The following is a 14,360-nucleotide window of genomic DNA, read 5'->3' as shown; positions in this document are numbered from 1 at the left end:
GAAGACTGCAACCTTGATGATACTAAGTCATCAGCTTCTAAATTCAGTGATAAGAGCTCTAAGACGATCAATCCGTGAGACTTCAGCCTTGTGGTCAAGAGTAAATCTGCTAAGGAATTATTAAAGGAAGCACAGTCGAGCCCACTTGGTTTTTGTTGGTTTCTAACTCAAGATGTGGGTTTCAAGGCTCTAGCTCCTTCAGTGCTTTTCACATCAGACCTCTACCAGAGTCCCCTTAATTTGTCCTCAGCAAGCCACACTGCCTCCACCTCAGTTCCCTGGGCGCTTCCCAAACAAGTCACAGCTGTTCCTCCCCATATTTTCCCTCGTCCAAACACTCAATCTTCAAGGTTGACTCAAGCCTCCTCTCCTCTCTGAGGTGCTGTTTCATTCACCAACTGACATAAACATCGACCTTTTCTCTGCGCTCTAGGACTTAACATCATCTTCTTAGCACGTTGTGTTTTTCCCTCCAGTATGGGAGTGTTTCAAATGGGTGAGCTTTGTTTATTCATCTACAGTATGAGCTCCCAAATAAAAGAAACCATGACTTATAATTCCTTCTTCTGTATCTTCATTATGAATTGCCATGGTATGCAGAATAAATATGTATTAAATTCTTAAGGGTGAAAGGAGAGTAGGCAAAAACAGAAGAGAAAGAAAAAAGGTAGATCAAAGAAGATCTGGTTTATTTAGTACTTTTATGACAGATCTTTATATGAAATCGATTTTTGGTTCTTTCTTATTCTGCTTCACTGATTGAATACTAAAAAGAAATAATAAATATTAAAATATTTAAAATAGTAAAATACTTTAAATAAAAATTAAGAGCTTTATGTAGTAAATTCATTTAAAAAAAAGAATTTCTTCCTCCCAAAAATAGAATTATCTTCTATAATCAAAACAGAAATCTGAAGCACATGAAAAGACCTTTATATCTAAATATCAAGAAAAATTCAAAGTCCATAGTAACTGCTATATGAAAATGGTGTTCTATACTGACCGAAAATGCAAGACCCCACTCCATCCTCCTTCCACAATCTAACAGCAAAAATCAAAAAGCAAGTCTCGTAAAATACTTGAAGTTTGTATAGAAGCACAGGGTTCTCAGTTGCCATGGATACAAAAGATTCTGCTTCATCATACATCATTCCATATTCCATTCAACTTCAAGTGTAAGGGGAAAAAAACTCCACTCCTTTCTTATGTAACTCTGGCTTCCAAAAAGCCTAAGAGTGATCAAATTAGGAGCAGAAAAGGGCTTGAGTGTATTTCTGTGAATGTTTAATGTTTACAGGTAATGAAAAGAGGTAAACAAAGATGTTGAATTTTCCGGTGCCTCAAGCATTACTTTAGCTACATGTAAGAAAAAAGCCGAAGTATCCACAGCAACATAGGCCCTTTGTGTTTTCCTCCTGTAACAAAAAGTTCAGAAATAGGCTGCTACATCGGCAGTTCAAAGATGTCAGGGTTAAGGTCTCTGCAATTCAGCTTCCCATGATGGTTGCAAAATGGCCTCTGCAGCTATGCACATCTGGGAAAGGAAGGGCAAAGGGTGAAGGGTGAGGGGACAAGGGCAAAGGGTCCGTATTAGCTGAGTTGAAAACTCTTTTAAGGGGCTTTCTTGCAAGCTCTTGTCAATAGCAAATTAATTACACTGTTTGCATCTCATTCACTAGAACGGCATTAAAAGCCAAACTCCATCTGCAAGGTAAGAGACTGTAGTTTTAAAACTGTGTCTAACATTGCCCTAAATAAAATCAGGGGTCTATCGCATTAGTAAGAAAGTAGGAAGGGACACTGGACCGACATCTGGCAGTCTCTGTCAAATATGGTCATATACGTTATTGCTCTTCCTCTATTCAAGTACTCTTGTGTTGTTACGTTCTCAGTAATCTGACATGTATAATTCACACTAGACAATTATACAATTCTTTAGAAATGTACAATTCAAAATATATCTTGTTTTATTTAAAACATATTAGATAAACCATAAGAAATCGTCCTTCAAATATTTTCAGACAGATAGATACAAATGGCAGAAAGACAGATAAACAATTATTTCTGTGCTTGGCTCAAAGACTCAGAAGAAATTAATATCCTTAACAGAGAAAATCAATTAACACATGTTTGGTGCCTGTCCTTTCCTTACTGATTTGTAGGAGTTCTTTATCAATTCTGGATACGAATTTTTGTTCAATATCTGAATTGCATTTATCTTCTCCCACCCTGAGTATGCTGCACATTATCTACGGTCTCTTTTGATGAACAGAAGCTTTTAATTTTGATGAATTTAACTACTTTGTTTTTATGCCTTTTTGTTTCCTATTTAGAAAATCTTTGCCTAGTTCCTACATTTTCTTCTGGAAGCTTTATTGTTTTATCTATCCCTTGTGTATCTACAGTGCTGGAATTAATTTGTGAATGGGATAAAATTAGGGGCAGGATTTTCTTTTTCCCACGTGGCTATCCAACTGGCACAGCAGCGTTTACTGAAATGACCATTCTTCCCCTCCTGCATAGCAGTACTTCCTCTGACATCAGTCAGGTTGATCATACACGTGTGAGCCTATTTTTCTCTTTCTTCTAAAACACTGGTTATCCTTGTGCTGGAACCACATTCTGTTAACTACTATTGCTTGATATTAGTCTCACTGTCTGGTAGGATAAATTCTCCAGTTGTGTTCTTCTTCCAGACTGCCATGGCTATTCCTGGCCTTCTGTATTTTCACAGACATTTTAGAATCAGTTTGCCAGTTTCCCTCACTGCCCACCCCCGCCCTGCAAAAAGCACTGCTAACATTTTGATTTTTAGAACTGTTGATTCTATAGAATAATCTGGGGAAAAGTGACATTTTTAAAACATTGAGAGTTCAAATCCCTACACATGATATATCCTTCAATTTGTTTAGGTCTTCTTTGGTTTCTCTCAGTAACGTTTCCTCATTTTCAAAATACAGGCCTCACTCTTTTGTTAGACTTATTCTTAGATAAGTGGTTCTGATACCATGACATCTTTTTCAAAGTTTATTTTCTATTTGTTAGTTGCTAATATATAGAAATAAAATCAAATTGCATATCTAACCTTGTATTTAGTGATTTTACTAAATCCATTACCAATAACATTTTAACATGTAAGTATCTGAGAAATTCACAGTTGCACAAAGATGCCATAATTGCAGATAAACACATAATCTACTGGGCTACTTATATGTCCCTCTGTGTTCTCCTAAATGACCTATATATTCCACTAGTTATGCCACCAATTATAATCACACACTTCTATGCATCGGTCTATCACACAAGCCACAAATACATCTTAATAATCTCTGAATCCCTACAATCTACAACAATGGCCAATATGGAGCAAGTATTCACAAAATTTTTATATATGAATGAAAGAAGAAATCAAGTCTTTTGAATCCTTGGCTAGTAAGTCAATAAAACTGCTGAAGTATTAAAAATAATAATGTTACTATTTTCACAATTAACCTTCACAATAACCCTTCAAATCAGCCAATTATAGAAAGAATGACTATTTCCTGATCCCATGTTCTCAGTAGACTTTTTTCTGGCTAATTTTTCTTCTGCAAAAGAGATCTGTCATTGATGAATATTATTAGGAAAAAGTTTCACTCACTACTCTGTTAAGTATTTAAGGATGAAAGTTAAGATTTCTTTTAACTATTTTGTTTGTTTAATTTTGTTTTTCAAAGCCAAATACTTATTCTCTGGATGTTGTGTCATTTGGAACAGACTAATTAGCAAAACAAGCTCTACTGAAACATTTAAATATAGTACTAGAATTTTATTATGTTGAGATATGTTCCCTCTATACCCATTTTGGTGAGAGTTTTTATCATAAATGGGTGTTGAATTTTATCAAGTGCTTTTTCTGCATCTATTGAGATGATCATGTGGTTTTTGTCCTTTCTCTTGTTGATGTGATGTATTACACTGATTGATTTGCATATGTTGACACACCCTTGTGTCCCTGGAAAGAATCCCACTTGATCATGATGTATAATCTTTTTTATGCGCTGTTGGATTCTATTTGCTAATATTTTGGTAAGGATTTTTGCATCTATGTTCATCAGTGATATTGAATTTTACCTCTGCTGCCTAATCTCACCTAAAGAAATTTTCAAATGTTAAAAGGGTAGACAGATTTCTCCACTATTATCAAAAAGCAATGGAGAGAAAATGATTCTATTTATATTGGATCTTTTATTATCTTAAAATTAGTCTTAAAAAACTTATTTAAAATTACATGAGCCAGCATGACCCTTAAAGGACAAGAGGACAAAGGTGTTAAGTCCCAATGAATGGCCTGTATGATGACTCCTTCTTTCATTAAGTCTATTTGTTATCCATTTCCATTTAAAGGCATGAATATATCCAGAAGGCATTCTTCCTTCCTTGGAACTTGAGAATTTTTTCATTAATTCAACAGCAATAATGAGATAGTGAACTAAACTTACAATCTCTAAGAATGTAAGAAACTGTTAACCAGTTTCAAAAGTACTAGGAGCCAGAAGCAATCTCACTAGTCAACAACATTTTCGAATTTTGTTTTCATGGCAAACCAGTGGGTTTTCCAAGTATAAAGCTAATACCATGTAGCTGATGGCTGCAAAGAAAAAGGAGCAGAACTTAAAGCCAGATATTTAGCAGCAAATATCACCTAATGAGGATGCCTTTTCAAGAAGAGAAAAATTAACTAGAAAAGTCAAGTGGTTAGTGGAAGCCCCAGGAGAAAGTCGTTAGCTGACATTCAGTCGGTTTACAAGATGAAAAAGTTTCATTTTAGAATTGCTGCCAATACTTCAAAAAACATAGCTGTCTTTTTCAGTCATGTATTTGTTTCACAGAGAATAGGTAAATATAGAGTACTATTTCTTTAAAAAAATACAATTATGTATATATATATAGAAATAATTCCAACAGAGTAATACATTTTCACAATTAAAATATGTGTATTTTACACAACTAATTGCTGACAGTTAACACGTATAATGGATTTCACCATTGGAGTAAAAATTAGGTTATTTAAGCAATCTTAAATGAGATAAAAAGTTCTTCGAAGTGAAAGAAACAGTGTGAAGCAATTTTTTTTGAAAGTTTAACTCTGTTCCATTTTCTCTCATGGGCCTCATTTTTGAAACAGCAACTCGCTTTCAAAAACAAACTCAAAGCTTTTATTTTTTAATTCAAATTCTCATTGTCTGCTATCTGCAGTAGTTTCCAAATGGAAAAAGATGCCCTAAGCTCTGCTGGCTTTTACACAAAAGATTTCAGTGAAAAGAGAAAAGAGCAGTTCAAAACAACAATAGAAAAGGAAAATACAGACTATGGAAAAATCTGAAAACATTTGTTTCTCCAAATAATGCATCTGTTGATTGATTTTGTTTTAGAATTTGAGCTATATTAGATTCGCACTTTTTAATCAACTGATAATCTGGAATAGAAGACTTCTAATTTACCACGTTTTGACACATATATTTTATTTAATGTCTGTTAAAATTTGCCATGTGAGAATTATTTGATTTGCAAATAAGCCTAGCTATGAGGAGTCCATTAAAAATTGGGTTCTTTATTATTATATTTGCACCAAAGGTGCTTTCTCTATTTCAGACACTCAACTGCACTTGGCAAAACTATTTATGACTGAAACCATAAAAAAAATTTCTCCAACAGAAAACAATCAAAAGCTTTCCTGCTCACCAACTGCCATCACTATCACTTTTCACTGAGTCTGAATATAAAACCACTGGACAGATCAGTGAAGACTGCTTACAAAGAAAGGACACAGGTGTGGGGTACGTGGAAGAAGAGGGATCCCAGAGGCATGCATCAGAGAGGTTTAGGGTCATTTAACCAGTCCATAGAGATGTGACACCTAGAAGGTAAGAGAACATGAACTCTTAAGGTCAAGAAATGGGAGCGTAAAATGGGCGGGCAGAGCTGGGATGTTACATAGAAGACACTACGAACCCGACACAGAACAAAGCAGTCAGATAGGAGGGTGGACCAACTGAAAGGGTGGTTCCAGAATCAACTGCACACGTTCTGTCTTTCATCCCTGGCTTTCCTCATTTTACGGCAGTCTCACTTTGCGGCTGGCTGGGTAGGATTTTAATTTAATGGTTCCCGAGATTCCCAAGATGACTTTATCTCCAGAGCTTTCAGTTCTGCCACACAACTCTGAGACTTCTTCTTTTTTTTAATCTTTAAAAGACATTACAAATTTTTACCTTCTCTCCAACTTCTTTTTGACACATGGTTTCTAATTTTTTACCATTAATAAATAACATCACAATAAGCATCCTTGAACACACATCTTACACACACTGTAGTCCTGAAAAATTGAGTCCTGGAAGTAGAACAGGTAAATGATAAGCACAAGGTTAAACCAATCCTCCAAAAAGATTGTATCACTTTACACTTCCACCAGAGATGTGTGTCACTGTTTCCTCAGGCCTCCATGGACATCTACTGATGTGTTGGTTGAAAAATAGCTCATTGCTATTTTAACTTACTTTTTCAAAATTTACTAGGGAAAATGAACATCTCTTATTGTCAATTTTTACCCAAAAAGTGTATTGGGATTTTGACAGTGATTGCACTGAATTTTTATACATCGATTTGTGAAGAATTGTCATCTTGATCATTGAGTTTTCCAATTTATGAATACAGAATAGCCCTCCATTTATTTAGATCTTTTAAAATTTCTCTCAGCAGTATTTTATAGTTTTCAATGTGTAAGTCTTCAAATTTTCATTAGGTTATCTATAAATATTTTATTTTCTTGATGTCATTGTAAATTAAATTGTTTCCTCAATTTCATATTCAAATATTTCATTACTAGTATACTGAAGTATAACTGAATTTTATATATTGATCTTGTACCCTGCAAACTTGTTTAAATCATTTATTGGTTTAGGTATTTCCTTTATGGATTTTGACCATATAGAATCATGTCAACTGAAGACATCGGTACTTCTTCCTTCCCAATCTGTATGACTTTTTTTTTCACCTGTTGGAGACCAGCTAGAGTCTCCGATACAATGCAAGAGGTCGCAAAAGCAGACATCTTTTCTTTGTTCTTAGGAGGAAAAGCAGTAAGTCTTCCAACATTAAGCTTTTTAGCTTAGGGTTTTCATAGATGTCCATTATTAGGCTGAGTAAGCTTGTGTCTAGTCCTAACTTGCCAAAATTTTTTCTTAAAATCATAAATGGCATTGAATTTTTTCAAATGCTTTTTATCCTCTATTATGATCATGTGGTTTTGCCTTTCATTCTATTAATATGCTGTGTGATGGTAACTGATTTTCAAATCTTAAAACAACCTTGGATTCCTGGGATAAGTCCCACTTGGTCTTTCTGCATAATCATTTTTATGTGTTTCTAGATTTAGTTTACTGAAATCCCATTAAGGTTTTTGCAGTCTACAGTGTTGACACATATTAGTCTATAGTTTTGCAGTCTCTTTGGCTTTGATATTACAGTAATATTGGCCTTAGAAAATGAACTGGGAAGTGTCCCTTCCTCGTCAGTTTTCTGAAAGAGTTTTTGGAGAACTAAAATTATTTATCTTTAATATTTGATGGAATCCACCAATGAAGTCATCTGGTCCTGGGATTTTCTCTGTAAAATGATTTTTAATTGCTAATTAAATATTGTTATCTATTACAGGACAATTCAGACTTTCTACTCTTGAGAAAGTTTTAGTAATTTTCACCTTTCTAGGAATTTGTCCATTTCACCTAAGTTGTATAATTTGTTGGCATAAGTTTTTAAAAATATCATCTTGTAATTCTTTCATTTTGTGTAGGATCAATAGCAGTGTCCTCTCCTCTTTCATTCCTATCTTTGGTAATTTGTTTCTCCTTATTTAAAATTCTTTTTCCATCAGTCAAGCAAAATTTGTCAATTTTGTTGATATTTTCAAAGAACCAGCTTTGACTCATTGGTTTTCTCTATTTTACTGTTTTCTACTTTGCTTTCTGCAAATAGATAAAAATATTTATTATTTCCTTTCTTCTGCTCCCTTGAGCAGAAACTTGCTTTTCTTTTTCTGGTTTCTTAAGATGAAATTTAGGTTACTGATTTGATAACTTTCTTTTTGGATATAGATATTTCAAGCTATAAACATTTTTTAAGTACTGCATTAGCTGTATTCTATAAATTTTGATACGCTGTATCTTTGTTTTAGTTCAGTTCAAAATATTTTGTAATTTTCCTTATAATATCTTCTTTGATCCACGAGTTATTCATAAGTATGTCATTTAATTTCCAAATATGTGGAGATTTTCCAGATTTCTTACTATTGTTCATTTCTAATTTATTATCATTGGGGTCAAGGAACACATTTTGTATGATTTTAGTCCTTTTAAAATTTATTGAAAATTGTTTTGTGGCCAAGCATATGGTCTATCCTGGAGAATGTTCCATGAGTGCCTGGAGTCATTGGGTGGAGTGATTTAAATCACTACCCAACTCTTAGACTCAGTCCTGAGTGGCACAATACAAACCCAACACACTAGAGCAAAGGCTTTGGAACTTAACTGAAACTGGAACCTGCTCACAGAAGATGAGACAAGAATTTTGCTCTGAAACAAACATATAGGAATGGATGGCTGACATATGGTCATGTATGTTTACCATTTTAAGAAACTGGCAGTTTTCCCACCAGCATTGTAGAAGAGCTCCATTTGACCATGCCTTCACCAACAGTTGGCTCTGTCAACCAATCTTCGTAATTTTAACTATTCTAATAAGCATGTAGTGGCATTTCATTTTGGTTTTAATTTGTACTTCCCTGATGAATGATGACACTGAACATCTTTTTATGCGCTTATTAGTCTTCTTTGAGATGTCCAAATACTTTGCCTATTTTTAACTGGGTTGTTTGTCGTCTTATTACTGAGCTGTAAGATTTCTTTTATATTTTAGATACAAGTTCTTGGAAATATTTGTGAACCTTTTCTTCCATTCTCTGGCTTGCCTTACTTTCCCTTTGTTGTTTTTTAATGGTGTCTTGCAAAGAGCAAAAGTTTTTAATTTTGGTGAAGTCTGATGTAGCAATTTTAATTGAAATTTAATTTCTGGTTTTACTAAGCATTGTGGTAAAAAAAAAAGTGCTCTCTGTCATTTTAAGTTTCAGAAATACATTGAGTGTTTCTTTATGGTCTAGCTGATTTATAAGCTGCTATTTTGATCACTTATTTGTTTGATTTTTGTTCCCTGCCCCAAGCTGTCAAAGATGGAGAAAAATTTATTAAAGCACTCCATGACTATTCCATTCCAATTTTTCCATTGTTAAGTACTCTTGGCTTAAGCATGCAAAAATATATTCCCTTGGGGTAACCTAACCAAGAAAGGCCCTCTCTGCTCTTAACATATCCAAAATAAAACCCTCTTCACCCTCCTCAAAAAAAGAAAAAAAAAATATATATATATTCCCTTGTCCATTTTACTGACTTGTATTGATTCTAAATTGTGTAATATTATATTCTTACTTCCTTTTATTCTGAATACAAGTGATAAAATATACTTATATAATTGTCATAGCTTTTATAAATAGCATATACTCAGATTTAAGTAAACTAATCAATACCTTCTTTTCATTAGAAAATTTTAACCTGTTAATATTTACTATTATAATTATATGCTCTGTCTTATTTTGGACATTTTGTTCTATTTCTACTTCTATTCCTTTGGCAATATCTCAAGTTTTGCTTTTATCTTCTCAAAATTTTTATGAGACTGTAACATCTTGTTAATTTTATTAATGCTTATGTTTATAAACTTAAAACAGTATTTTAATGTACATTTTCCTAATTTTAAGAATCCTTTGAATCTCACCTATTCATGGCAGAGCTTTGGCATACTGTGCTCCTCTCTGTCCACTTACTTCTTGAACTTTATTTATGTAACCTAGGGATTTAGATTTGTTTTTATCAAACTTGTATTTTGTACATTATATACCTTCTTCTTCAAGAATCAGTAAGCATTAGCATTCTATCTTACAACCAGATTTTCAACAATTAGTTAAATTTGTTTTTATTTTGTTAAATTCCATTGTTCTCTACTCATCCTTTAATGTGATAGTTTCCCCACAGGTGGGATGTCTTTTGCTTCATCTCTGAATTGGTTGATGTGTTGATATAATTTTTTTTCTAGAAAAGAAATAAGCAGCATACAGTACGTGAAATCTTACTAAGAAAATGTTTTTCTGTTGATTTTGCAAGTGAAAAACTCCTTAGTTATGTATAAAATTGGGTCACAACTTTTCCCCTTCAAAACTCTGAAGCATTACTCCATTGTTTCTCTAAGTTCTTTGCCAGTTTCATCCTGCCTAGGAGCTTGTATGATTTTCATTTTTCCCTTGAGGTTCAATTCTTTTTTAAGAATGTATCCAGTTTCATTGCCTTAATTTCACTCGGTAAGTGTGGCCTCTTTTGTATACATCATGTCTTCTTATTAAAGGTATTACTTTTCTGAGAGTTTTTTTTTTTTTCCTAAACTCTATAGTAGATTGGTTTTGGAAGTATTCTGTGACTGCTGGATCCAAATGCCTTTTTCTTGTTCTACAAAATGTTTTCAGAAGTCCCATGTTGTTTGCTTGTTTTCCTCCTTACTTATCCATAAATTCTATAATCTGCTAATATTATATCATCAACCCCAAGAAGTGCATTTCTTGATCCAAAGGTGCCTGTCATGGCCTCAGCTTTTGTCAGAAAGTTGTACTATCAGCCTTAGCACTTACAAATGCCCCTTTTTTAGCCTTCTTCACTATATACTTAAAATTTCTTGCCAGGGGCCCTCTCCTCCAATATTTTCTGTATTCCTTTAAATGTTAAGCTGATCAAAGAGTCTCCTATGCAGCTCCCCTGCCCATTTGGGCCAGATATACTTTCTTGGGCCTGGGCTCTGATGATAGCTGGGAGCTGGGAAGAGATGCACGTTCATGTAACAGAGATTGAAAGTCTCCACCTTCCAACCCGACTCTCAGCAGGAATCTAGCCTTTGCCCAAGGCAAGGAGTAGGGAAACAGAGGGAAGGGATCTCAGACCCCACTCTCAGGACCCAAATCACACAACTCAATAGGAGTGGAAATCTGAATCAAGGAAACAACAAGAAAACACAGTTCCAAACTGGTAAACCCTACAGAGCTCCATCAGTAAACCTGTAGGGACAGTTCTACCACCAGTGTGTGCTTGGGACTCCTGAGGAAGGTAACTCCAGCTGAAAATCAAATCACAAACAAGTATTGCAACATTCTTTCTAATCAAGAAAACCTGAAAAATAAACTAAATACCCAGTTTATTCATATGATAATATATACTCAGTATTAAAAGGATTGAACTAAATCAACATGGATAGGACACAGATATGCAGAATTGAAGGTAAAAGAGCAAACAATACATAAAATCTGTAAAAGTTACTTACCTAACTTTTAAAAACTAGAAGGATAAGTATTATATATGCATATATTCATATACTTCACATATGTATATATAATACATGCATATGATATACACAGACATTATATATGCATATGAAAGTATAAAATACACTGAAATAATACACACTAAAATAATTATGCAGGTTTTCTCAGGAGAGGATAGAGTAATGTGATTAGAGATGAGTAACAGCAAAGCAAACTGAGACTACATCTGTAACATTTCAGTTTAAATAAACGGTGTTAAAAATTGTTGATTCTTCAGATGGGTGCCTAGGTGTCTGTTCTCTTTATTCTTTTATAATTTTTAATTTTCCCTCAAAACTATAAAACGTACCACTTGTTTAAGAGCGGGAGACAGCCTCTGTGCTCCTGAACTGCCAGGTGAAGATAATGTGCTGTAACTGATCAACATAATGCTATTTATGGCGCACGAACAAATACAGATGCTGACAGCTCGAGGCCCTGTTCTGCAGAAACCGGTCATGGGACTTCACCTGGAGGCGGATCCATGCTCCCAAAGCAAGACACTCAGGCGTTACCACATTTGTGGATAGGACTTTAAAATGGTTATTCTGGCGTTTCTTTAAGGATGAATCAAGGAATCCTGAAGGAGGAAGGAGGACCCATCTTCTTGTCCACCTCTCTCTTTCCACTCACTGTCAGCAAGAAACTGCTGACCAGTGCCACCAGCAGCCCGGGAGGAGCACAGACCAAACCCTCCAGAGATGCACACCACGGCCCCTTTCCCTCCTGTGCTCTGTCGGGAGCAGAAGGAGTCTGCCGGCTGAGCCCTCTCTGCTGGGGCTCTTGCTCTTGGCTGCTAGGAGCCACCTCTTCCTTTGAGGCTCTGGTGGAGACAGGTGCCCTCCTCTGCCAGGCCTAATATCCCTTTCTTATTCTGTATCCCTGACCCAATTGTATGGCTAATTCTGACAAAGTGTTTTGAACAAGTAAACATGTTTCTGTCATACCTGAGATCAGAATATACCTTCCCACTGAGAGAATGACTTTCAAAAAAGACAGCACAGCGGCCTCCTCACCTGCTCTTTCATTTCAGCGTAGACTTTCTCTGAGTTCAGTTCCACCTGCCGCTTAAACTCTTCCAGTGCGGCGTCGGCCTGCTGGGCCTGCAGCCTCTGAACTTCAGTCACACGAGTTAGCTGCTCCTCTTTTTCCCTAAAAAAGTTCAGAAAAGCTTCAGAGGTAAAATATAAAATGAAAGAACTTGGCTCAAATCAAAGAACAATATTTAACCTTCTCTAAAATAAAATTCAGATTTCAATTTTTTGGATCCCAATTCTATAAATCTTCCCTTTAAAAAATTGACAATAACATAATTTGTCTCAGTGTAGAAAGAGCATCAACATATAACGTGTTCTGAGGAGGATACAACTACTTTCAGAGATTTCCCTAAAACGAAAACTTTTTACAACCAATGTGTCTCCATCAACTGATGAATGGATGAGCAAAATGCAGTATATCCAGGAGATGGGATTCAGCCTCAGAAAGGAATGAAGTTCTGATGCATGTACAACACGGACAAGCCTCGAAAACACTATACACAGGCAAAGAAGCCAGACACAAGGTCACATAGTGTATGATTCTATTTATGAGAAATATCCAGAACAGATAAATCCATAGAGATGGAAAGTAAATTTGTGGTTGCCAGGGGCTGGGAGGACAGGGAGAACGGGAAGTGACTGCTAATGCCTGTGGGGTTTGGGGGATTTTTTTGGTGATGAAAATGTTCTGGAATTAGATAGTAGTGATGGCTGCACATCCTCATGAATATATTACCATCTGCTAAATGTACTCTTTAAAAGGATGAATTTTATAGTATGTGAAATTGTCTCATTTTTTAAAAATTACTAATAGGAATCTCTCTAACACCTTGAATTAAAATTAAGTAGTCAAAAAGGTTCAACAAAGGAAGATAAATCTGCGTGTTGATAAAAGAAATAAAAAACAAAGGCTTTAAGTTATATACGTGAAAGTTAATACTGACTACTACTGAGCTCTAAGTAGGTACGGTCCCTGTGCAAACTATTTTGATATGTCTTCTCTCATTTATTCTCACAGTCAACTTGTGTAAGACTATTATATCCCTGGTTTTACAGAACAGGAAACTGGGACATAGAGAATACTTCCAAGGCTATACATCTAGTGACAGGTCAAGCAGGAATCGAGACCTGGCCGCCTGCTTCTAGAGCTCCTGCTGTTGGCTATGCTGTTCTGCTGCTTTCCTAATTTTCCAGATGTCATGTTCTATGGTCTGCATGTGTGCCCTCAAAATGGGATTAGTGCCCTTAGAAAAGAGGTTCCAGAGAGATCCTTTGCCCCTTCCACTATGTGAAGACATAGAAAGAAGGCGGTAGTTAAGAACCAGGAAAAGGTTGGCTCATGACCATGCCGGTGCCTCTATCTTGACTTCCCGGCCACCACATCTGTGAGAAATAAGTTTCTGTTGTTTACAAGCTACCCAATCTGTGGTATTTTGGGGCAGCCACCCAAATGGACTAGTATATCATAAGTAAGACCAATTTGGCTCATTTTCCCTAAATGTGAAAGTTTATACATATATAAAAATTATCTTATTATTCATTGTAATACTGAAGAAAGCTGGGGAGATGGGGTAATTTAACTCACATAAATCAAATTTTAGTGAAACATCATAATGGGGGGGAAAGACATTTCCCAAACAATGATGCTACTATCTTTTAAGATGTAGGTAAAAAGTAATTTGAGCTTTTTGGAGCTACTCAGACCTGAGTTTAAAATCCTCTTTAAGACACTTAATAATTTCTAGGTTTTCCAATAAGGACATATATGTGACATAAAATACCAATTTCCCCCAAATTGGAAACTTTTCTCAAAGCTTAAATGGCAGAAA

At 35.3% G+C, this 14,360-nt stretch overlaps 1 protein-coding gene across 11 annotated transcripts in view; it reads right to left on the bottom strand.

The window, feature by feature from the left end:
- CEP112 (centrosomal protein 112) overlaps nucleotides 1-14,360 on the bottom strand; it is a 381,720-nt gene that overhangs the window by 221,027 nt on the left and 146,333 nt on the right. For all 11 annotated transcript variants that reach the window (XR_012499617.1, XR_012499618.1, XM_074343512.1 and 8 more), the window contains one exon: nucleotides 12,511-12,646. Coding sequence is in view for 9 of the 11 variants with exons in the window: in XM_074343512.1 (XP_074199613.1) it covers nucleotides 12,511-12,646 (136 nt within the window). In the remaining 2 variants the exon portion in view is untranslated. The remainder of the gene's footprint in view (nucleotides 1-12,510; nucleotides 12,647-14,360) is intronic.

This window comes from Camelus bactrianus, chromosome 16 (genome assembly GCF_048773025.1).
Source record: "Camelus bactrianus isolate YW-2024 breed Bactrian camel chromosome 16, ASM4877302v1, whole genome shotgun sequence".
NCBI classification, from domain to species: domain Eukaryota; kingdom Metazoa; phylum Chordata; class Mammalia; order Artiodactyla; family Camelidae; genus Camelus; species Camelus bactrianus.
Note: the sequence above shows the minus strand (reverse complement) of the source record. Positions and strands in the feature narration are given on the sequence as shown.